Here is a 24,231-nt window from a genome sequence, read left to right on the forward strand (position 1 = left end):
ACTTTCAGAAATTCAGTCCCCTGGATCAGCACAGGAAGAAAGGGAATGTGGAGTAAAAGGATTCCATCACCAAGTTGTAGGTAAAGAAGAGAGGATAGGGAAGTGAGGCTGGAAAAGATTTGAAAAGAGAAAAGGAGGAAAATATTAAGTCAGAGTTTACCAGACTATGAAATACAGGATGGCTGTGAAAAAGCAAATGCTTTTACTCTGAAACCAAAATGTGCTCCAGGTCATTGAGCAAACTCAGGTGATGACTGCTAGAACTGGAGTCCATGCTACCGTCCTCCTAATGAGGAATGGAAAAGGAAAGGCAGGTGAGATTAGGGAGAATGTGGGTGCCAGATGCAGACTGCTGCCTCCAGAGCTCTGAAGGGAAAGCTAGGGGAGAAGGAGGCTTTGTTTTAGGTTCTGGATGTGTATGGCTGAAACTAGACAATCCTGGAAGGGCAGGTTCCCAGCAACAAGCCCAGGGAAGAAAAGACTTGGCTGTTTCCAGCCTCAAACATTTAGCAGCTGCGAGTGCACAGTGAGGTCTAACAAAAACACACACACCTCCCCTTACTGTTTGGAATGAAGAGAGAGTCTATTTTGCAGTGCAAAAGGAGCTATTTTCCCAAAAGATCTTGGTTAGTTAGGCCGAGAGGTTACAAGGATAATACCTATTTTATAGGTGAAATCTCAGAGAGAATGAAGACATGCGAACCCCTATAACAACAAGTCAGACACACCATGTCTCACAGACATGATATAGTCCTTGGAAGATGAATGCTCTTTGTTTGACTGTAACAAAAATCAATGGGCTTCTACTGACAGCCTCAACCACTAACAGATAGAAAGTGTGAGAAAAGCCTGCTTCTTGATTCTCTTGGCTATACTACTGAATCAAGAGGGTAACTGAAGAGAAAGGAACAGCGATTAACAGTCACGAACCCTCTCTCTCCACAAAGGGAGCCTGGGAGGACTGACTGAATAACCTCTACCTAGCCCTCTGATTGCCAGCTCATCACAGAAAATGTTAACTCCCTGAGAGAGAGCTACTCAGAAGAAGTATGGGTTATTTTCTTATCACCTACAACACACTTTTAGTTACAGATCTTTACTATCAGCACAATAAAATCTACCCAGCAAAGCCCTGAGAGCCACGGGCAACTTACCATGTTTGGCACGTTGGTGACTGAAGCATTCTTGATGTCTGCAGGGAAGGGAGGCAAACTAGTGACCACATTCTGCTTGCTGGGTAACTGGGGGTTCACTCCAGGGGCTCCCATTGGCTGCCCTCCAGTTTGACTAAAGGGTTGTCCAAATGGACTTGTGTTACCAGTCATTCCCATCTGAAACAAAAAGAGGCAACATCAGATATTGGGAAAATCACACATAAAAGAGTCTCAGGTATGCTCACTTTGACCCAGGGAAGCAAAAATTGTTATTTCCTATAAAAGCTTCATATCAGTTACAAATTAAAGGCTTATTTTCAGGGTTCAAGTCAGAATTATGAACAGAGCAACTTGCTCAAACAGTGACACACTGAGGCAGAAGGCTAATAAAGCTGTTCTCAACAGCTACATCTGCCTCCTCCTACTAAGAGCCAGCAATTTCCCATCCTTACCCTCAGCCATACTCATCACCCAATTCCCCCACCCCAACAGTGGCACTAATGCATTAAGAAAATCATTTAGAGAACAAAACCTTCTAGAATCATTAATAAAGGGAAGCTCCTTCAGTTTAATTACTCTCTAAGTAAATAGTTTCTTTTAGGTATCCCCATCAGATTGAAGCTAAGTTTCTACTAGTTTAAAACATGCAGTAGAAACTCTGACAAAGATATGATATAATGTCTGGGATTTGCTTTAAAATAACCTAGTGAGGCCCTGGCTGGTTTGACCTAGTGGTTAGGGCCTCAGCCTGCAAACCAGAGGTCTCGGGTTCGATTCTTGGTCAAGGGCATGTACCTAGGTTGCAAGGTCAGTAGACCCAGTGGGGGCGTGTGGGAGGCAACCAATCAATGGTCTCTTTCACATAGATGTTTCTCTCCCCCTCTACCCTTCCCCCCCCCTCCCCCCCACCCCATCCACTCTCTCTGGAAATCAATGGAAAAAATATCCTCGGGTGAGGATTAAAAAATAAAAATAAAAAAATAACCTAGTGAGGCAAGATGTACTGATAGGAAAGAAGCCTAGATAACAAACTGGCCATATGTTGGTAACTCCCAAATAGATAACAGGTATGCATTTGAGGAATTGTTATATTATCCTCTCTAATATTAAATGAAATTTCCCATTATAAAATTAGTGAAAAAATATAAAATATATACTAGATAAAGGCAAAAACAGGAAGAAGGAACTCCCACCTATGCCTCTGTAAGGGCCTGTAGCCAACACACGTCAGGAATCTCTTTTAGTCAACAGGATTCCCTCTGGACACCTCAGCCCCAACCTCCACAGGAGTGAATTTGGGAAACCTCAAATTGATATCCTGATGCTCACCCTCCTCTCCTCTGGAGAAACAGAAACCAATCATTAAAAGACTGGCTTTTCTCATTGCCTACCTGTGCTCTTTCTCAAAGTTGTAGCATTCCACCTGCTGTGTGGTGCTCACTCTTACTTTCCAGGTATCCTGGTGTGTTGGATGTTTGAAAACTGGGAGGAAGGGGCCCCCCAGGAAAGACCTCCTAGGGTAAGTTGTACTCATTCAAGAGATCTCACTCCGGCCTGCTCTAGCCCAGTCACACTGGGTAACTTACATTCCTCGTCTATAAACTTAGATCCTCATTTGTAAGACCTGTGTCTTGAACAAGATGAATTGCATTTTTTCTTGAAGCTCTAAAATTCTAGGTTGCAAACAAAGCAATGCTGAAATGTCCATATAAAAACACAAATAAAAACAATCTAGTGTAACAAAAATGTTCTCGTTCTGTGCATTTTCATATGTACAGGTGGTTTCCACATGTAGCTTTTTCAGCCGATATTTCTCACCTTTTTGAAAGTGAACATATTCTAGCAGCCATTTTTGCCCTATTTGCTTTACTTGAGTAAACAGAAACAAATTTAAATTCTACTAAAACTCAAATTCAACTTGAATTAAAAAAAATTCTTCAAAAAGCCTAGTTAGGCTCAACTTTGAGTTCTGATGACTTAATCAAGGTAATATGGCAGCTCAGTAAACTTTTAATATAAAGGGCATTTCTGATTTTCAACTAGGGTTTTGTTTTTAAATCCTCACCCAAGGATATTTTTCCACTGACTTCTTAGAGAGAGTGTAAGAGATAGGGAAAGACAGAGAGAAATATCGATGAGAGAGAAACACATCGATCGGTTGCCTCCAGCATGCACCCTCATCAGGGCCTAGGCCACAACCGAGGTACGTGCCCTTGACCAGAAATGAACCCAGGACCCTTTGGTCCGCAAGCGGATGCTCTATACACTGAGCAAAAGCAGCTAGGGCTGATTTTCAACTAGGTTTTTGTAGTTATTATCCAAAACTCTGATCTGAAGCAAGAATTTGTATTTTCAGAAAGCATTAGATACATTAAATAAATTCCACGTAACAATTACTTCTCTCAGAATTTTTTTTATCCCATAAAATCAAATTGCTGAAACACTTCTTACAGGCCCAATAATTTGGGGCTAAAAAAACATAATTATAATTTCTATTTCTTAAATTTTATTTAAAATATCTTTACTAGGACCACATATTCAGAAGACATATGCATCCATTCACCTCTCCTTGAATCCAATCCATTCTTGCAGTTAGCCAGTTCAGGTTTCCCCCACTATCTAAAAGTAGAGTTTGTATGAAACCTTTTGTAAACCAAATGCTGTAAAGTGAAGAAGAAATTATCATCAACTTATATATGAAAAAAAAAAAATTAGTGTTCCCAGACCCAAAAAGTAACATACCAAATAATACATACAACCTAAAATAACCCTAACATTGCCCTGGCTGGTGTTGCTCAATGGTTAAAGCGCTGGTCTGTATACTGAAGGGCTGCAGGTTCCATCCCTGGCCCAGGTCGTTGGGTGCATGCAGTAGGCTACCAATTGATGTGTCTCTCTCACATCTCTCTCTCCCTTTCCTCCTCCTTCCCCACCCCCACCCACCACCCCTCTCTCCTCCTCCCTCCCTGCCTTTCCTTATACTCTCTAAAAATCAATGGCAAAATATCCTGAGGCAAGGATTAACAACAACAAATTTTAAACCTAACATACAGTAAAATCAGGAATCTATACTAATAAAAGGGTAATATGCTAATGAGACCGGGTCAACCGGACATCTTCCGGATGTCCAACTTCCTTTCGGACAAAGCCACGGTGGTGGGGGCTGAGGCAGAGGTGGTTAGGAGTGATCAGGCCAGCAGGGGAGGGCAGCTTGGGGGCGATCAGGCCAGCGGGGGAGCGGTTAGGCAGCAATCAAGCCGGCAGGCAGAGGAGGTCAGGGGCAATCAAGCAGGCAGACAGGCAAGCAGTTAGGAGCCAGCGGTCCTGGATTATGAGAGGGATGTCCGACTGCCGGTTTAGGCTGCAGGGATCAAGCCTAAACCAGCAGTTGGAGATCCCCTGAGGGGTCCTGGATTGGACAAGGTGCAGGCCGGGCTGAGGGACCTTCCTTTCCCCCCAACCCCCCATACACAAATTTCGTGCACCGGGCCTCTAGTGATATGATAGAATACACACCACACTTTGCACCACCTACCAATCCAATTCAAGCAACAGGCTTTCTAATTTATCTATTACTGAACATCAACTGAGAGAGACCACTTTGTTACTAGCAGAACCAATAATTTAGGCAGCTTTCAAGATCCTTGCTCTCTGCACATGTGTAAATAATACGAATGGTAAACACAGGCAAGTTCAATGCACACACAATGTGATTATTTCACCACAATCAAAATGCTTAATTAGCCCTGGTTGGTGTGGCTCAGTTGGGTTGGGCACTGTCCCCTGCTGGTCAGGGCACATGCTTGAGTTTCAGACTCGATTCCCAGTAGGGGGGCACATAGATAGGAGGCATGTAAGAGGCAGCTGATCCATGTTTCACTCTCACACTGATATTTCTATCTCTCCCTTCCTCCCTCTCTTAAAAAAAATCAATAAAAATATATTTTTTTAAATACTTAATTACACCCAGTTTTACCCTAAACTTAACACCATTGTGAGCTCTCTTAGGTTTTTTCTGATACCTTAGGATACATCTTGTTAATGGATGAACAACATCAAGAGAAAGCCCAGGTGCTCACAAACATAGTTCAAAGCTACAGTGGCTTGATGCTGAGATGCTGAGTGTGGCTCCTGGGGAAGGAGCTCAGCTGGGCTACCTTCGGTGCAAGCACCTGGCTTATTGCAGAACAACTGCTGAATGCTATTTTCACTTTTCACCTTTTTTTGTAAAAGCAAAAATCCTTTTCAAATTTCTTTCAGTTTGAAAATAGGTACTAATGTAGGTTTTTGACAAAAGCAAAATGGCATAATGTGAACCGAAAGTGGGGGATACTTGGCCATGGAGGGTGGCTCAGTTAGTTGGAGCATCACCCCGTTCACCAAAAGGTGGAGGATTCGATTCCCAGTTAGGGCATATACCTAGGTTGCAGGTTCAATCCCGTTCCTTCCTCTCTCTCTCTCTCCTCTCTCTCTCTCTCTCTCTCTCTCTCTCTCTCTCTCTCTCTCTCTCTCTCTCTCTCTCTCTCTCTCTCTCATCAATAGGTATCTTTGGGTAAGGATTTTTTAAAAAGTGGGGGTTGCCTGTATTCTCTAAGCTCCTGCTGTGAGCCAAGCCTAGTTCTGTGCAGAGGCAATTTTCCTCCTTGTCATGGAGCTCACTTCTTATAACCACCAATTGGACAAAGAAAATCCAAGTTTCACTGGAAGTCGCTAGCATCAACGAACCAAAGTAGACAGCGGCTGAGGGAGGGGAAGGATAGATAGTTTGTGCTTCTAGTCACCCCCTTCAGTGTAGAGGGAAATAAATAGCAAGAGACCAAAGAGCTTCCAAAGGGGTCCTGTGGGTCTCAAAGTTCACCCAACATGTTGCAAAAAACCTGTTTTTAAAACATTGCAAATATTTTTACAACATTCATATGATCACCTTGCCAGGTTGAAAATGGGGTGGGTGTGGGTCTGTCTGGTCTCTTGAATACAACTTGTCTGGTCAACTTCTGGGGCAAAGCACTTTCTGTCTGCACTGAAGTGTTCCAGGGTGTTTGGAACAATCTGATATATTTCATCAGGAATATTTTTCACTTTTTCTTTTTGGCTATTCAATAGTGAAGAAAACTATTTCAATGTGGTCTTGATCCTCATGGTGCAAGAACCAAGGTAAAAATCAAAGTCAAACTTTGCTACCTGCCATCGTTACCTGATGGCAGGTAACGAACGTCCAGCTAATAGGGACTGACTATACATTTAAAAAATTGAAAAATTTCCCCTCCCCAGCCTAGAACAAATACATTCTACAGACGAACCAAAACAAGTCAAGGCTACCTGCAGAAGGTCAGACTCTAACTAAGGTCAGGGCTCAGGTCTCTCAGTCCAGGGTCAATCCCAGCCTGTCTGTAACCGGTTAGAGCTAACAGGGAGGAGGACCAAAGGACAGTCCTCCAACTGACCACTGCTGCCCAGCTCCTAAGTAAGGTCTCCACCCTGGACCCTGGGTCCCAAACCATTTCCTGGCAGAGCCTGGTAGAACCAGAGGGTATTCTCTAGTCCTAGCCTGCAGAGTGGGTAAAGCCATTAGCTTTTAGAGACTTCTAGATTTCTTAATTCCTGTTCTACATATATTGTCCTTTTATCAGATTGAACATTCCCAAATCTAGGCTAACACACATATTTTTAACATCAATACTCATAAGAAAATAGTCAAATCAAGACAAAAATATTTACTCTAATTTTCTGACAGTTATTTGATGACAATTTAGTAAATTTGGCTTTATTTTCAACTGAAGTTAACCAGGATTTGAGTATAGCTGCTTAAGAAACACCATGTAATCTTTTCAATAAAATTCATAAAGCAGAACAGCAGAAATAAGCAACTGTTAAGTTGATGGTAACATTTATATAAAATATGAACAAATTAAAACCTATGGAATATTTACATTGTCTTATTCAGCAGCAACCCATACATGTTAAAAATTTCCTTTTATTCCATTTTATCCAGAGCCCTTTTAAGCATTAATTCAAGTTCAATCTGAGAAAACAGGAAAAGTTAACTGTATTAAGTACCTAAAAAGGCAAGCTCTCCTATAATGAAATCTAAATTAAAAAATGTCTTATAGGTCTACCACGTTTTCCCATGAGAAAGCATTCTTGTAACCAAGTATATCAATCAATCATTTCAAAAAGAGAATAAAGACTTTTTTTTAAGAGAGAGGAAGGGAAAGCATGAGAAACACTGACGAGCCGCCTCCTGCATGCGCCCCAACAGGGGAACAAACCTGCAACCCGAGTATGAGACCTAACTGGGAATCAAACCCATCACTCCTTGGTGTACAGGATGACGCTCCAACCAACTGAGCTACACTAGTCCCTGTGTACAAAGAAAGAAAAAACTAGGAAAAAAGAAGAGGAAAAAAATACTAGTGCCAGATCTGGAGGCCTACCTGCCTTCTCCCCCAAGGATGGGGACTCTAAAGTATGAAACCTGATGAGAAAACCTCTTTATTAGTTGGGAGAAAAAACTAAACAAGGCCTACAATAGCCTTTATTACCGAAGCAAAGACAGTACCTGGAGCAAATTCTAGCGATACTTGGTCCATCAATCAAGAACTGCTGAAGTCTGAGTTGTCTGGCAAGTACGTGAGTGACAGCTATCCACAGAAAAGGGATAGACCAGCCGTGGGCAAACTACGGCCAGCAGGCCGGATCCGGCCGTTTGAAATGAATAAAACTAAAAAAAAAAAAAAAAAAAAAAGACCGTATCCTTTTATGTAATGATGTTTACTTTGAATTTGTATTAGTTCACACAAACACTCCATCCATGCTTTTGTTCCGGCCCTCCGGTCCAGTTTAAGAACCCATTGTGGCCCTCGAGTCAAAAAGTTTGCCCACCCCTGGGATAGACAATGCTTCTCTTTCTACTTTGGCAAAAGCATGTACTACAGATATGCTATGGAAAGAATAAAAAACCTACATGACTCAATGGTATTATCTGCCATAATAATACTTATAACAATCCATCCTGGATCTGTCTTAGACACAAAACCAGGATAAAACTTGCCTTCCTCGAATATACATCTCTGTGTCCTTGGGCCCCAGCACATAATGAGTGCTTAATTACTATTTGGAAAAGAAACCAAACAAAAAGAGACCATGTATCAGGCAGTACCTGGGAACAAAAACCCCTACACTGGCCCCAAGAACAGAGAAAAATCAAAGAACTGTGGGCCAGTTCTAAGGCAGGCACAAATGAGAGTCACTATTAGTTGGAGGGGAAATAGCAAAGTCAGGAATAACAGTCTCCTTTCTATCTTCTCAGCATCTGCCATAAGGATTTTAGCTACTAGTTGGAATGAACAGTCATGGAGTGGACAAGCATGCAAGTGAACAACCCATGCTAAAAGGTTTAACATAATATGCCCTTGGAGTTGGTTTTACAGGATGACGATAGCTTTCTGTCCCATAGACAGCATATATGGGAGGTCCTCTGTGCTATCTATATCCATTGGGCCAGCAAATCCTTGGCTTTGGTACAAGGTCCTAGCCAAACCCCAACCCAGAGCTTCCCAACTGGTGTACTAAAATACTGATTCATCAGCCTCAGTGATCACCTCTGACTGCAAACAGTCTCCTCTGCTGACCTCAGTGTGTGGGACAAATATTTTCATTTTCTACTTGTATCATGATATGACAGCTATAAAAATAAGAAAACAAGCTCTGAGCTTCCAAAGAATAGAAAGATTATCTCCACAAACCCAGAGACTACTTCTACTACTCACCTAACTCACTTCATCAATTAAGGTAGTAAGCTTAGAAAAATATAACTGTCAACTTGCAAACATGAATGGAAAGTTGCTCGAATCATTTACAATGTACCTGTGCTACTATAACACAGATATTGAAGAGTTTAGACCAAACTGAAAGGGTATAGAACAGGGGTGGGCAACTCCTGGCACGCATGCCAAACATGGCACACCAGTAACTTTTGCTGGCACGCGAAACCCTCTCTTATAATCTTCCATTTACAATTTTTTTTTCTTAATATCGACTTTTTTATTTTTCAAATAAATTCAGTGTAGGTGCATCTTAGATAAATAAATAATTTTACATAACAAGTTATCTTAAAGACCATAGACATGGATTGACGGGAGAGGGGAAGAGCAATTTCTATGCTTCTGCCTTAACTCTCCCTGCCTTCCTAGATCCGACCAGTGTTTTGGTTTCATCCACATACGCTTGTGAATCTTTGTTCTCAGTGATGAATTTTGTTAAGTCTCGTAATAGGAGTAGCCTGATGGATGAAAGTAGTACCTTGTGCATATCTCTGAAGGTCACGAAATATAAACCTGATGTAAAATCTGTCATCAGTGATGCAGCAGCAAAAGTCCCACTGATAATATCAAACGGAGTAATAAAGTTTTCTGTCGGACTATCAGTGTACATGTATACATTAAAAAATAAATGTAGCCCTGACCGGTTTGGCTCAGTGGATAGAGTGTCAGCCTGCGGACTGAAGGGTCCCGGGTTCAATTCCAGTCGAGGGCATGTGCCTTGGTTGTGGGCGCATCCCCAGTAGGGGGTGTGCAGGAGGCAGCTGGTCAATGTTTCTCTCTCATAGATGTGTCTAACTCTCTGTCCCTCTCCCTTCCTCTCTGTAAAAAATCAATGAAATATATTTAAAAATAAATAAATAAATGTACTTTTCATCATCATATACTGTGTTTTTGTGGCTCGAATGAATTTTATTATTTCTTCAAGGTTCTTCACATACGTACACCTTAAGAGATATCAAGTAGGCGTAACATGTTCTCAAAAAATTAGGGTTGGCATGCAGAAGAATTTTGAGTCAGAGATTTTTCTGGTTTTGGCATGCACTCACAAAAAGGTTGCCCACCCCTGGTATAGAACATATCATCAAAATGGAAATTTCTCCTGACTAGGAAAGTCAGAAGTAACAGTCTCCTTTCTATCTTCTCAACGTCTGCCAGAGTAGGTTTCTACAATAGAAGCAAGCGAAGTATCCATTTTCTTGCTCCTTTGTAGCAAAAGGGGACAGAGAAATGCTTTCTTCCCAGTTAGGGCCACCATTATCCTTTCTCATTATCAGCAACCCAAACACCCCTAAGATGAGGTGTGGGCCAGGTACTGTCTGGGAAGTCCACGGTATATGTGTATGTGTGTGTGCAGGAGGGCACATTAGGTGGTTACACCTATACAAATTTTGTGTGATGTGCACTTTTGAGAGATAAGGTCCATTATTATATTTTTAAAGGGGGTCCTAAGATCTCCTAAAGATTAAGAACACCTGCCCCTGGAGAAAGACATTCCCCTGCCCACCTCTCACTAGCTCTCCCCAGACTTCACACATCCCTGCCACAAACAGGCCTTTTCCAGCGGACAGTCTCCCATCCAAAGACATCAACCACTCAAACAACTACCCTCATAAATGAACTCTTCCCAATATTATCTCCAAATGTCTCTTGAAATGCACACTCACCAAAAGGATCGGATCATAACCATTTATAAACGAAAAGCCTGATGCGGACATACTGTGTGACCAGAGGAGAATATCTGGAACAGAATGATAAAGAGAGGATGTATAGGACCGGAGGAGGCCAGTCTGAAACACGCTTCCACTTAACGGTTTTACTTAAGAGTTGGCCGAGCCTTCAGAAATGTTTTAAGAGGCAACAAATGTTGAGTTTGATGTGGTTTCAATGAGACCACTACACACATTGGGTTGTTGTTTTTTTTAAAAGCTGAATTCTTCAGTTTTCCTCATACCTTGGTAGACACTTAAAACCACACCACACAGCAAAGTGATCAAAGGAAGTACTGTATGGGAGGTGGGATGCTGGTCAAAAAACATATAGAAAGCAAACAAAACATGACCTTCAGCAATAAGCTTAGTAGAATTTTCAGCTAGAAGGGCCTCAAAGAGTATCTGGTTAAAACATATTACTTCTCAGGCCCTGGCCGGGTAGCTCAGTTGGTTATTAGAGTGTTGTCCTAATACAACAAGGCTGCAGGTTCCTGATACACCAGGGTTGTGGGTTTGATTTCTGGTCAGAGCACATACAAGAATCAACCAATGAATGCATGGATGGGTGGAACAGGTCTGTTGTCAGTCTTCCTTGACCCCTCTTTTTAAAATCAACCAATCAATAAATAAAAAGTATGAAAACAACAACAACAAATCCATATCACTTTATGGATGAGGAAAGGGTGGTCCAGAAAGCTTAGGAACATAACAAAATCAGTTGGAAAAACTCGCTATGAAGCTCTCCCTTCCCCAGTTCAGAGTCCTTGATCCCTGCCACAAGGCTTGAAGCAGAACTGTGATTCCTTCAGACACATCCATACTTGCACACCCATGGCACTTGATACCACTGGACAGAGACAGGCTCAGTCCACAAAGATCAGGTATTAATGCCTGTTTTTGGAAAAAAAAACAAAACAAAAGTTTTACTGGAACACGGACACAATAAGCTTTCATCCAGAGAGACAATTAAGTGCTATATTTAAATGTGTATACTCTAGCGATCTTCACCTGGTCCGAGGGTAGCTCTGCCACTTGCTAAATGTGTGACTTTGGGGCAATTTACTTTAAGCTCTCAATGCCTTCATTTTATCACCTGTAAATTGGAGATAACAGCACTTCTTCTGAGGGTTGTATGAGGATTAAACTTCACCAAGTAAAGCACCAAGAAGAGTTAACTGACATACAGTAAGTGCTATAGGAGTTAGCTAGTATGTTGGCTTTGGGAAGAATCACTTTATACTAAATATATTTCTTTCAAAAGCATGATTAGGGTAGCCCTGGCCAGTGTGACTCACTTTTAGAGCATCGGCCTTTGGACCACCAAACTTTGGACCACAAGTTTGATTCCTGGTCAAGGGCACATATCTGGGTTGTAGGTTCAATCCCCGGTCCAGGTCAGGTTGGGTGCAGGAGGCAAACTAATTGATGTGTCACTCTCACATCGATGTTTCTCTCTTTCCCTCTCCCTTCCCCTCTCCCCCCACCCTAATCTCTCCCTTTCACTCTAAAAATCAATGGAAAAAATTTCCTTTGGTAAGGATTAGCAGCAACAAAAAATGCATAGGGTATTAATAAAATAAATGAACATTTCCAGAGGCCATGTGATGGTGGGGAGTGGTTCAAACAGGTAGGATCAGAGGGAGAGGCCATCTGGAATTACTGGCATTTGACATATTCAGAGGAACATGAAATGAATTTATAACAAAACAATCTTGTGCACTTACTAGCTGTAAAAATACTTTTAACAGATAATTATTTTCTAGATCATAAACATTTTCAACTATTTCACTCTACATTGTTTTCCAGCTTTAAAAACACTCACAATGTTCATTTTAAACAAAATATACTATCAACAATAACAATATATAATCAAAATACGCTAGCCTAATCTTCCTGGGTTGAAATTTAAATAAAAACATAGAGGAATCAAACAAGAAAGAACAGTCCCACAATAAGAAATTGATATAACTCCCACTTGTAAGTAGGCCATGACATAGCAACAAATCTTCCATTTGAGATGTGGCTTCGAACTAACTCAACAAGCTTATTAACTTGAAGTCTTTAGCATCTTTCTTCACACATTGGTATACATGTAAAACCACAAATTCATATACGAGGTGTAAAAACAACACAATTTAGTATACCAAGAGCAAAATTTGCCAAATAAAGAGCCAGAAGTATTAATTCTTTTCAATGACATAAAGAACCAGAACTAACCCAGAGTATGGCCATATCATTCATAAAGCCAAAAGCATTTTCTCTTGGCAACCTACCACTGTTGGGAAAAAGCCAAGAAAAGCAGTTTTCATGGAAAGACACATGGCTGTATTCAGTTGTCTGCTATCACCCGCTTGCTCTTGGAATCATTCCAGTACCTCAACTTGGCAAATAAAGAGTAAGTAGAAATACACAACAGACTGCAATGCCAAAGACATTGCCTGGCCACCAGAGTCACCTGGAATAAGAGAACTGGGCTGAAGATCCCAGGCACATGAGTACACCATCTCTCACTGAACTCAACTCTTACAATGATGCCAATTCTGAAAGAGTTCAGGAAAAATACACAGCCCCAAAGTCTGAACATTTACCTTAGCCTGATAAATCACAACTGGGAGATAGGTAAAAATACTCAGCAACTCTCATGGAATTTCACTTAAATGATATATGACCAGAATATGACTTAGAAAATAGGATGGGAACTCCTAAAGGGAAGGTGACAGGACAGGGGATCACTGTTGGGCTTCATTTGTATTCACCCAATTGCTCTAGAAACTTCCAGCAACAAAACTGGTTCCCTAACACTGTTGGCAAACTTCAGCAGTCACAACAGTTAGACACATCAACTCCCCAGTGTACAGTCTGAATTACTCCACAAGCAAAAGCAAAAAGTCGGTAGGGAAAATGTTTATAATCCTGGTTCTGCTGCTAATCAGATGTGTGGCTGGGACAAATCTCTTGCCTTTTCTAAGTTGTAGTTCTCCTCAGCTGTAAAACATGAAGTACTTAGATGACCACTAGGTCAGTGGTCGGCAAACCGCGGCTCGCGAGCCACATAAGGCTCTTTGGCCCCTTGAGTGTGGCTCTCCCACAAAATACCACGTGCCAGCGTGCATGTACAGTGCAATTGAAACTTCGTGGCCCATGCGCAGAAGTCGGTTTTCAGCCTGGGCGAGTCTATTTTGAAGAAGTGTCCGTCGGTCGGTCGGGCGACGGGAGACGCGGCACAGGGGGGACTCGGGATACGCAGCGCAGGGGAGGCACTCGCGATTCATGCATGAGTTGAGTGAGCCAGTCAGTCAGCAGTCTCATTGTGCAGTGGTTAGTGCTAGTTGGGTCCACAAATTGCGCGCGGGTGACAAAAGTAAAGTTTATTAAGTTAATTTTAGGGAATGGAATGAAAGAAGATGTAGTGTCGAGGATTGAGAAAGGTTATGTTGAGATGGTTTGGACATATAGAGAGGATGAACGAAAGGAGATAGACGAAACAGTATACAAGACGAGTGTGGATGGGAGAGTTGGAAGGGGTCGACCTCAGCGAACATACCTCAATCAGATTGAGGACGTTTTTAGCAAAGGCCAGCTTGGGAGTACCCTAATTAACACATTGCATACCGCATAGAAATCTCTAAGACATACTCCAGGGACCGCACGTTTCTGGGCAAACTGCACGTTATTTAAATCATCATAACTACAGATCATAATGCACTTTATGTGTGGTTTTTCAATAATTATAACATTTTTATTTACAAAAACAATTAAACAATTAAAGTTCCTATTACTTTTTTAACGTATGGTACTGCGTTAAACATTTTCCTATATGAAGAGGGACCAAACAAAATTTACATAAGTATCTAGATTCGCTCCTTTTTCCATGGGCGTGAAAAACGAGAACACTCGTGAGCGGTCCTTAACAGATGGCGCGCGAAACACGAGAAAACTCCTGAGCGGTACGAAATGTGTTAAGTTAATAACAATATACCTACCTATATAGTTTAAGTTTAAAAAATTTGGCTCTCAAAAGAAATTTCAATCGTTGTACTGTTGATATTTGGCTCTGTTGACTGATGAGTTTGCCGACCACTGTCCTAGGTGATCTTTAAATTTCCTTCTAATCCTAAAATCCGATAAACAATCAGTGCTTGAATCCCATGAGATCTATACTCCTGGAAGGTCCAGCTATTTGCAGTGAGTAACAACTGAGGACTCAGAATATGCTCAAGCCAAGAGAGCCAGCCTCTGGAACTGGAGGACCTCACTGTGGCAATGCTCCCTTTGGGGAGCTGTGGGGTAGCTAGGGGCCTGTCAAGAAGACTGAGGATTTTGGAGGGTACTCCAAAATGTACAGGACGCAGGCTTTCTACAGCTTTGCATCCTCCACACCATTTCCCAGAGTATTTACATATATTACCACGAAGCCAAGGCAAAATAATTCAAAGTGATGGTGATAAAACTTAAATTGATTACTTCACCTAATTCTTCCAAGTCTTAATATTAATATCGTTTTAGGTAGAAAAGCAGCCTGTTTAGGATTTAGTACTCCTTTTTTTTTAATACGTTTTTTTTTAAATAAATATATTTTTATTGATTTCAGAGAGGAAGAGGGGGAGAGATAGAAATATCAATGTTGAAAGAGTCATTGATCAGCTGCCTCCTGCACAGCCCCCACTGGGGATTGAGCCCACAACCCGGGCTTGTGCCCTTGACCAGAATCGAACCTGGGACCCTTTAGTCCACAGGCCAATGCTCTGAGCCAAACCAGCTAGGGCAATTGAGTACTCCTTTCAAGCGATGCAAAGCCAAGGCAAGCCACAGTGGCCATGGAGAAAGAAAAGAAAAGAGGAAAAGATGATAAAAGAATAGGATGAAATGGAAAGAGAAATATATAAAGATGAATTTTAATTTAAACTGCAGATCAGCTATAGCACAATGGAACAGAGATCTGAACTTTAAAAAGAAGTCACTCAATGAACTTAAGCCTTTACTCCAAACCCTCTGCAGGGAGAGCTTGCCTGTTCCTTCTTCATGGATTTACTATGCACTAGAAAAGTGATGAAACAGAGGAGGCAATGGAGGAACAAGGTAATAACGTCCATACAGGTAATGAAGGAATTCAGGGGAAGGAGAGGTAAAGATGGGACTGAACATACAGAAAAGGCTTGACGAGAGTCCACAATTATTTCTAGTGAAATTGAAAGGAGAAAGAAAGCTGACATTTCAGAGAATTGTGTTTCTCCTCTACAAAGGAGCAGGAAAACTGAACCAGTTCTTAAAACAGGCTGTCAGCTCTACTGCTAGGGCAGGAGGACTGGTACATGGTAGGTGTGAGGATACAAACTCAGGGTTTCCTACGGTCTCCTCCTAGCCAACCTCTTGGGCCTCAAGAATACTGAAGGGAATCAAGTAAGGTCCCGCACACCTTATTAATGCCATAAATCACAAACTATAAAACGTACCCAAAGACATATCAGTGTTTTGAACACATGAACTCTATTTCTAACCAAAAACTGAGTTGTATAAAGTCCTACCAAATATACTTGGTGCGGTACTGTTATCCCTACTGGTGAGAAGATGGAACATAGATAAGACTTTGTGAACACTCAAAGCTACCTCAACATTCTATATATTTTGCAGCTCATTCCTAAAGATCAAGCTGTAAGCACCTGGAAAAGGAAAGTATGACATCAAAATAAGGCAGTGGTGGTGATATTGAAACAGTTCTTTAACTATGAAAGTCATTCATTACTAAGAAGGGAAAAATGTTCCTTGTACATTTTTTAAAAAGGTATTTTCTCTTTCTCACAGAAAGGAAGAGCAACCACTGAAATATTTAATAGAGTTATCACTCTCTGGTGATTTTAATTTTTTAAGTATTTTCTACATTATTTAAATTCTCTACAGAATGCATTATTTTATAAGGAGGAAAAGTTATTTTTTAAAGTCATTCTCTATTCAAACATTCTGACTGGCTTTAATGACAAGATGACCCACTGGCTGCACAGCTGTATTTAAAATACTAATTTAAGCTGTCAGTGAATAAAACTAGGTAGGTCAAACTGATGATGAGTGTTAGAGATTGCTCCTGGGTGGTAATTCAAATCAAATTCACCCTGGTTATAACATGGCTATAAGTTGTCACATTTTTGCTCTAATGCATTATATATGTGATCAGGAAAAAAAAATGAATGAGGCTCAGCCACTCAGACATCTACCACCACTATTTGCGAAGCAGGCTGAAAGGAGGGAAACATGAAGTAAACATAGTCAACCGCCAATCGGGTTACAAAAAGGTGTTCGTTTCTCCAACAGCTTATGTTTATTGACTTGGAAATTGCATGCCTGACTCTTGATACAATAAAGACTCCCTGTACTCTGGCTCACAGTTCAGGCAGCGAGGGATACCATTTCACCTGAATCTACCTGGTACCTAAGCTTTTGAGAGCAAGAGGCAAGAGGCAAGAGATCCGATCATGGGAGTTACTATAATGTGTTTAGCTTCCAGATAACGAGGTGCATTTATAACTGGAAAGTACCTATGCAAGGACAGACCTTTCCCAGCAAGGAGATGCTCCAGCAGCTCTCACATTTGCCCAACTCTCACTAAAGCCTACCTGCAAGCTAGCTTTCTCTCAGTTCTGAGCAATGATGTTCTCATCTAAGGGATAGTGGAAGCGGAAAAGGCTGTGAAAATATGTACATTATCAACCATGAGGATAATCCTATATAATAAAGAAGTGATATGCAAATTCACCTTCACGCCCTCATAAAGATGGCTGCCTATGATTAGGCTGGCAGGGGGGTTAGTGAGGAGTGACCAAACGACTGAACAGCAGGCTGCGTGGGGTGACCAGGCCAGCAAGGGGAGGTTGTGACGGGCAACCAGGCCGGCAGGGGGTCAGTTAGGGGCGACCAGGCTGGCAGAGGGGGGCAGTTGGGGGTGACCAGGCTGGCAGGGGGGCAGTGAGGGGTGACTAGGCTGGTGGGGGTGAGGCAGTTGGGGGCAACCAGGCTGGCAGGGGGTGGGGGGGAGCAGTTAGGGGCGACCAGGCAGGCAGGCAGGTGAGCGATCAGGAGCCAGCAGTCCCGGATTGTGAGAGGAATGTCCAACTGCCAGTTTAGGCCCGATCGCACAGGGATTGGGCCTAAACTGGCAGTTGGACATCCCCCAAGAGGTCCCAGATTGAAGAAGTGCAGGCTGGGCTGAGGGATGCGCCCCCTCCTCAGTGCACAAATTTCGTGCACCAGGCGTCTAGTGTTTATTAAGTATCTTCCAGGAGGGAGATACTAAGGGGTGGTGGAGGTGCATTGTACGCAGGACCACATCCTCCCAAGTTCAAGGTAAGAGACACATGCCATAAGGACAGGATGTATGCTGTCAGCAGGTGGCACTGATACCAACTGCTAAATGTAGTCTGAAAAGGGAGACAGGGGTCCTGGCCCAGAGGGCAAACAAATGGCTCAAGAGGTCAAACCTCAACTGGGCCCTGAAAGGCAGGTTAAACACTAACTAATATTCACCGTGGTGGCTACTGTTCTGCATCCTCTCCATGAAAGAGAACATAGTAAGACACCCCAGGAAGGGGCCTGAATATTCACTAGGCCCCAAAAAATTATTCTTGCAGCATTTTTTTTTAAATTTTTTTTTTGTTGTTGTTAATCCTCACCTGAGGATATTTTTTCCATTGCTCTTCAGAGAGGAGGGGAAAGAGGGAAGGGAGAGAATGAAACATCGATGTGCAACCAGTTGCCTCTAGTACACTCACCAACTGGGAGCAGGGAGCAAACCTGCAACCCAGGTGTGTGGCCTTGACTAGGAATCAAACTTGAGATCCTTCGGTGCGCGGGCCAACACTCTAACCATGGAGCTACACTGGCCTATTCTTGCAGTTTTAAAGTCTATCTCTATTCAAATATCCACAACAATAGAACTTGATGGCCAGACATCTGGCTGGGAGTTAACTGATAACTCTAAGTTATTAATTAAAATGAACATCAAGAATGGAGAGAGCAAAATAAGCTGATTAATAATACTGCTGATCACTCATAATAAGTAAGCACTGTCTCAGAAGAGCATCACTCACAACATAAACAGATAAGAAAGCAAGCTTCTATGATCTCTCCAATCAGTTCCTGACAGATTTGATCTAAGAGTCACAGCCTCGTCTTCTGGCCCCTCCCACCACTGCACACCTTTCTTTAATAAACCTACATGCAGCAGCAGCAGCACACATACAAGCAGCCACATCCTGACAACTATGAGAGTACAACCTGCCAAGCAGCCCAGCATCTCCTATTTGACAGTAAATCTCCAAGCAAAACCTGCAAGGATTTCAAGGAAGAAAACATGCTCTACTCTCCCCTTGGTCTATCCCTTATCTTTATGCCCCAGTGTCCCCACCCCGCCCCCACTCCCTATCAGTATGGCTGCTCACCACTGAGATCATACACCCCTGAAAGCCTGTGCACAGGGCTGCTTGGGCTTCCTGTATCTCATTCAAATGGAATAGCACATAGGAAAACACTTTGAAAACCACAAAACTCTGTGCAATCTTGAAGTGGCTTTGAGATCTCGTTCCAAAAATAGAGCATAGAAAACTTCTACCATCAGACAGGAGTCTCTAAAGTAAAAGATTTTGCCGTAGCTGGTTTGGCTCAGTGGAGTGAGTGCCAGCCTGTGGACTGAAGGGTCCAGGGTTCGATTCTGGTCAAGGGCACATGCCCAGGTTGCGGGCTCAGTCCCCACTGGGGGGTGTGCAGGAGGCAGCCGATCAATGATTCTCTCTCATCATTGATGTTTCTCTCTCTCTCTCTCTCTCTCTCTCTCTCTCTCTCTCTCTCTCTCTCTGCCCTCTCTAAAAATATATTAAAAATAAATAAAGTGGAGAGAGGAACTGAGATGGTGGCATAGGTAAACACTGGGAAATTGCTGCCTCCCACAACAACTTCAAAAATACAACGAAAAGACAAAATGGACATCATCCAGAACTACAGGAAGGCTGGCTGAGTGTAAATTCTACAACTAGAAGAAAAGAGAAAAGCACACTGAGACTCAGAGGAGCTGCAGAAGTAAAGTGCAAAGGTATGGAGGCTCGAGCGCGCGAGCGGAAGGGGGCTGATACCTGAGGATGTGGCTGTCTTTTTGAATCAGGAGGGAGTCACAAGCTCCCGACTGCTCTGAACTCTGGTTCCGGGCGAGTCTCTGGGGACCCAGACTCATACGGGAAGAAACTGGACTGTCTGGCATCAGTTGGAACTCCAGGGCGGCTTTCTCTCAGAGGTGCTTGCAGCAATTACCAGGACACTGAGACACGGAGCCTTTTAGGGTAGGACTGAGGAGCAGCCATAGCTGCATGCTCCACCCTTTGATTCCCTGAGACCCCGCCACACCCAGGCTGCAGCAGAGGCTTTTGCATATGAATGCCCTGGCCCTTTGCAACCTGAAAATTACCTAACAAATTGCAGCTGGGCCAGACAGACCCAGAACTTCCAAGAGAAGGCCCAAGGCCCCACAGCAGCTTGCACTGCTTCACACCTGGGTCTCATCAGGGCACCTCCAAACTCCAAAGAAGGAAGGGGAATCTGCAGTTCTCTTCGCAGCTCCTGCTGGGTTGCTTTAGGCAGAGGCTAAATTAGCACCTCCTTAGATCCAAGAGCCAGTGTACCCAGTGGTCAGAGTGGGACCATCCAGATTACAACTCCTCAGATCCATAAGGGTCACACTCAGGGGGCAGACTCAGTGAGGACCAAAGCCCTGCTGAAGCAAGGCTTGCCCCAGAAGGGTGTCTTCAGCAGAGAAGATCTCCCACTGCAGACAGAGCTGATTCTCACAGCCAATTGGCCTGGAGGTCAATTCCTCCCAGTGATCCTAAAACAATCAAGGCATAACTACAACAAGACTGTGCACAAAGCCCACAAGGGGGTACACCAAGAGTGTCCACCTCAGGTAACTGGGGAGGCTGAGCCACTGGGCCCTACAGGACACCTAGCACACAAAACCACTCTACGAACACAGGGAAGCATAAAAAATGCGGAGACAAGGAAACAGGTCACAAATGACAGAAATGGAGGAAAGCAAATGACTGGATATAGAGTTCAAAACCACGTTTATAAGGTTTTTCAAGAATTTTATGGAAACCGCCGATAAATTTAGTGATACCCTGGAGGATATGAAAAAAGACCAACTAGAAATTAAGCATACACTGACTGAAATAAAGAATAATATACAGAGATCCAACAGCAGACAAGAGGATCCCAAGAATCAAGTCAAAGATTTGAAATACGAAGAAACAAAAATATGAAGATAGTGTAAGGAGCCTCTGGGACAACTTCAAGCGTACCAAGATCCGAATTATACGGGTGCCAGAAGAAGAGAGAGAGCAAGATATTGAAAACCTATTTGAAGAAATAATGACAGAAAACTTCCCTACCTGGTGAAAGAAATAGACTTACAAGTCCAGGAAGCGCAGAGAACCCCAAACAAAAGGAATCCAAAGAGGACCACACCAAGACACATCATAATTAAAATGCCAAGAGCAAAAGACAAAGGGAGAATCTTAAAAGCAGCGAGAGAAAGAAACTCAGTTACCTACAAGGGAGTACCCATACGACTGTCAGCTGATTTCTCAACAGAAACCATGCAGGCCAGAAGAGAGTGGCAAGATATATTCAAAGTGATGAATAGCAAGAACCTACAACCAAGAGTACTTTATCCAGCAAAGCTATCATTCAGAATTGAAGGTCAGATTAAGAGCTTCACAGATAAGGAAAAGCTAAAGGAGTTCATCACCACCAAACCAGTATTACATGAAATGCTGGAAGGTATTCTTTAAGAAGAGGAAGAAGAAGAAAAAGGTAAAGATACTAATTATGAACAACAAATATGCATCTATCAACAAGTGAATCTAAAATCAAGTGAATAAATAATCTGATGAACAGAATGAACTGGTGATTATAATAGAATCAGGGACATAGAAAGGGAATGGACTCACTATTCTTGGGGGGAAAAGGGGTGTGGGAGATGCGGGAAGAGACTGTACAAAAATTGTGCACCTATGGATGAGGACAGTGGGTGGGGGGTGAGGGCAGAGGGTGGGGTGGGAACTGGGTGGAGGGGAGCTATGGGGGAAAAAAAAGAGGAACAAATTTAATAATCTGAACAATAAAGATTTAATAAAAAAATTATATATATATTTATAAATAAATAAATAAATAAATAAATAAATAAATAAAGTGAAATTTTCTACAATACTGAAAAAAGACAGGAGCGCATCCCAACTTTTAACAATTTACTAAGAAGATATTTGAAGCTGGCACATGGCCAGGTTGTGGGCTCCATCCCCAATGTAGAACGTACTGGAGGCAGCTATCAGTGATTCGCTCTCATCACTGACTAGAGGCCCAGTGCAAATTTGTACATGAGTAGGGTCCCTAGGCCTGGCAAACGATTAGGGTCAATCTGTGGGGCAACCAGCAGGGCCTGCTTGCCGGCCCTGCCCCCCACCACCTTCCTTTGAGGGGTGACCAGCGGAGCGATGGGAGGGCCCCTGATGGCACCTGCCTTGGCTGGCCTGGGGCCTGCGGACTGGGGGCAGCTCTTGCATTGAGCGTCTGCCCCCTGGTAGTCAGTGCACATCATAGCAATAAGTCATTCCACCGGTTCCGCTGCTCAGTAAATTTGCATATTAGGCTTTTATTATATAGGACTAGAGGCCTGTTGCACAAAAATTCGTGCACTTGGAAGGAAGGGGGGGGTCCCTCAGCCCGGCCTGTGCCCCCTCACAGTCTGGGACCCCTCAGGAGATAACGACCTGCTGGCTTAGGCCTGCTCCTGGGTGGCAGAGGGCAGGCCCAATCCCTAGGTGCAGCCCCTGGTCAGGCTCAGAGCAGGGCTGATTGGGGAGTTGGGGCGCCGCCCCCTGTCATGCACAGAGCAGGGCGGATCGGCAGGTTGCAATGCCACCCTGTCACGCTCAGGGTAGGGCTGATTGGGGGGTTGGGGCACCGCCCCCTGTCACACTCAAGGCAGGGTCAATGGGGAGGTTGTGGCACCACCCCGTCACGCATAGACAGGGCCAATCAGGGGTTTGGGGCTCTGTACCCTGTCATGCACAGAGCAGGGCCAATCAGGGGGGTGGGGGCTCCGTACCCTGTCACGCCAGAGCAGGGTTACTCAGGGGGTTGGGGAGCTCCCCCCTGTCACACACAGAGCAGGGCCCATCTGGGGGTTGGGGAACTCCCCCCTGTCACGCACAGGGTAGGGCCAATCAGGGGGTTGAGGAGCTCCCCCGTCACTCACAGAGTAGGGCCGATAGGGGAGTTGGGGCACTACCCCCTGTCACACACAGAGCAGGGCGGATCAGGGGGTTGGGACGCCGCACCCTGTCACGCTGATCCCGGTGCTGGGAGGCCTCGCGGCTCCGCTGATCCTGGTGTTGGGAGGCATGTTACCCTTTTACTATATAGGATAGAGGCCTGGTGAATGGGTGGGGGCCGGCTGGTTTTCCCTGAAGGGTGTCCTGGATCAGGGTGGTGGTCCCCACTGGGGTGCCTGGCCAGTCTGGGTGAGGGGCTAAGGGCTGTTTTCAGGCTGGCGGGTGACTGAAGCTCCCAACTGCTGCTTTTCTTCTTTTTTTTTATTCCGGGCCATCTTTAGCTCTGAGGCTTGGCTCCAGCTCTGAGGCCTCGGCTGCTGAAAGCAGGCATGTGATTTGTTTGGGTTCTATAATCGAAACACTGTTTCAACTCCAGCTCTGAGATCCGGCTGGCTGAAAGCAGGTTTCTGGGGTTTTGTTTAGCTTCTATATTTGTAACAATGTTTCAAACTGCAAGCTCAGAGGCCGGCAGCGGGAGGCGGGGAACCTTAGCTTCCTCTGTCACTGAAGCAAGCAAGCCTCATGTTCGCTTCAAGCTGCCTGGCTGCCAGCCGCCATCTTGGCTGGCAGTTAATTTGCATATTGCCCTGATTAGCCAATGGGAAGGGTAGCGGAGGTACGGCTAATTACCATGTTTCTCTTTAATTGGATAGGACTAGAGGCCTGGTGCACAAAAATTTGTGCACTTCGGGGAGGGAGTCCCTCAGCCCAGTATGTGCTCTCTCGCAGGTGTGGGACCCCTCGGGGGATGTCCACCTGCTGGGTTAGGCACATTCCCCAGGGTATTGGGCCTAAGCTGGCAGTCAGACATCCCTCTGGCAGCCTGAGGCCCTTGGGGGATGTCCACTTGCCAGCGGGGTGCATGCCTAAGCTGCAGTCGGACATCCTTAGCGCTGCTGAGGAGGCGGGAGAGGCTCCCACCACCACCACCACTGTACTGGCAGCCGGCAGCCTGGCCTGTGGCTGAGCAGAGCTCCCCCTGTGGGGGCGCACTGACCACCGGGGGTAGCTCCTGCATTAAGCGTCTGCCCCCTGGTGGTCAGTGTGTGTCATAGTGACCAGTCATTCCGTGGTTCTGCTGTTAGGGTCAATTTGCATATTACCCTTTTATTATATAGGATAGAGGCCTGGTGCATGGGTGGCGGCTGGCTGGTTTGCCCTGAAGGGTGTCCCAGAT

At 44.0% G+C, this 24,231-nt stretch overlaps 1 protein-coding gene across 3 annotated transcripts in view; it reads right to left on the reverse strand.

Annotated features, from left to right (window-relative positions):
* The window catches only part of CREBBP (CREB binding protein), a 169,084-nt gene that overhangs the window by 96,291 nt on the left and 48,562 nt on the right, over window positions 1-24,231 (reverse strand). For all 3 annotated transcript variants that reach the window (XM_059692949.1, XM_059692948.1, XM_059692947.1), the window contains exon 3: window positions 1,155-1,331. In XM_059692949.1, the coding sequence (XP_059548932.1) occupies window positions 1,155-1,331 (177 nt within the window). The remainder of the gene's footprint in view (window positions 1-1,154; window positions 1,332-24,231) is intronic.

Source organism: Myotis daubentonii, chromosome 4, assembly GCF_963259705.1.
Source record: "Myotis daubentonii chromosome 4, mMyoDau2.1, whole genome shotgun sequence".
Lineage (NCBI taxonomy): Eukaryota > Metazoa > Chordata > Mammalia > Chiroptera > Vespertilionidae > Myotis > Myotis daubentonii.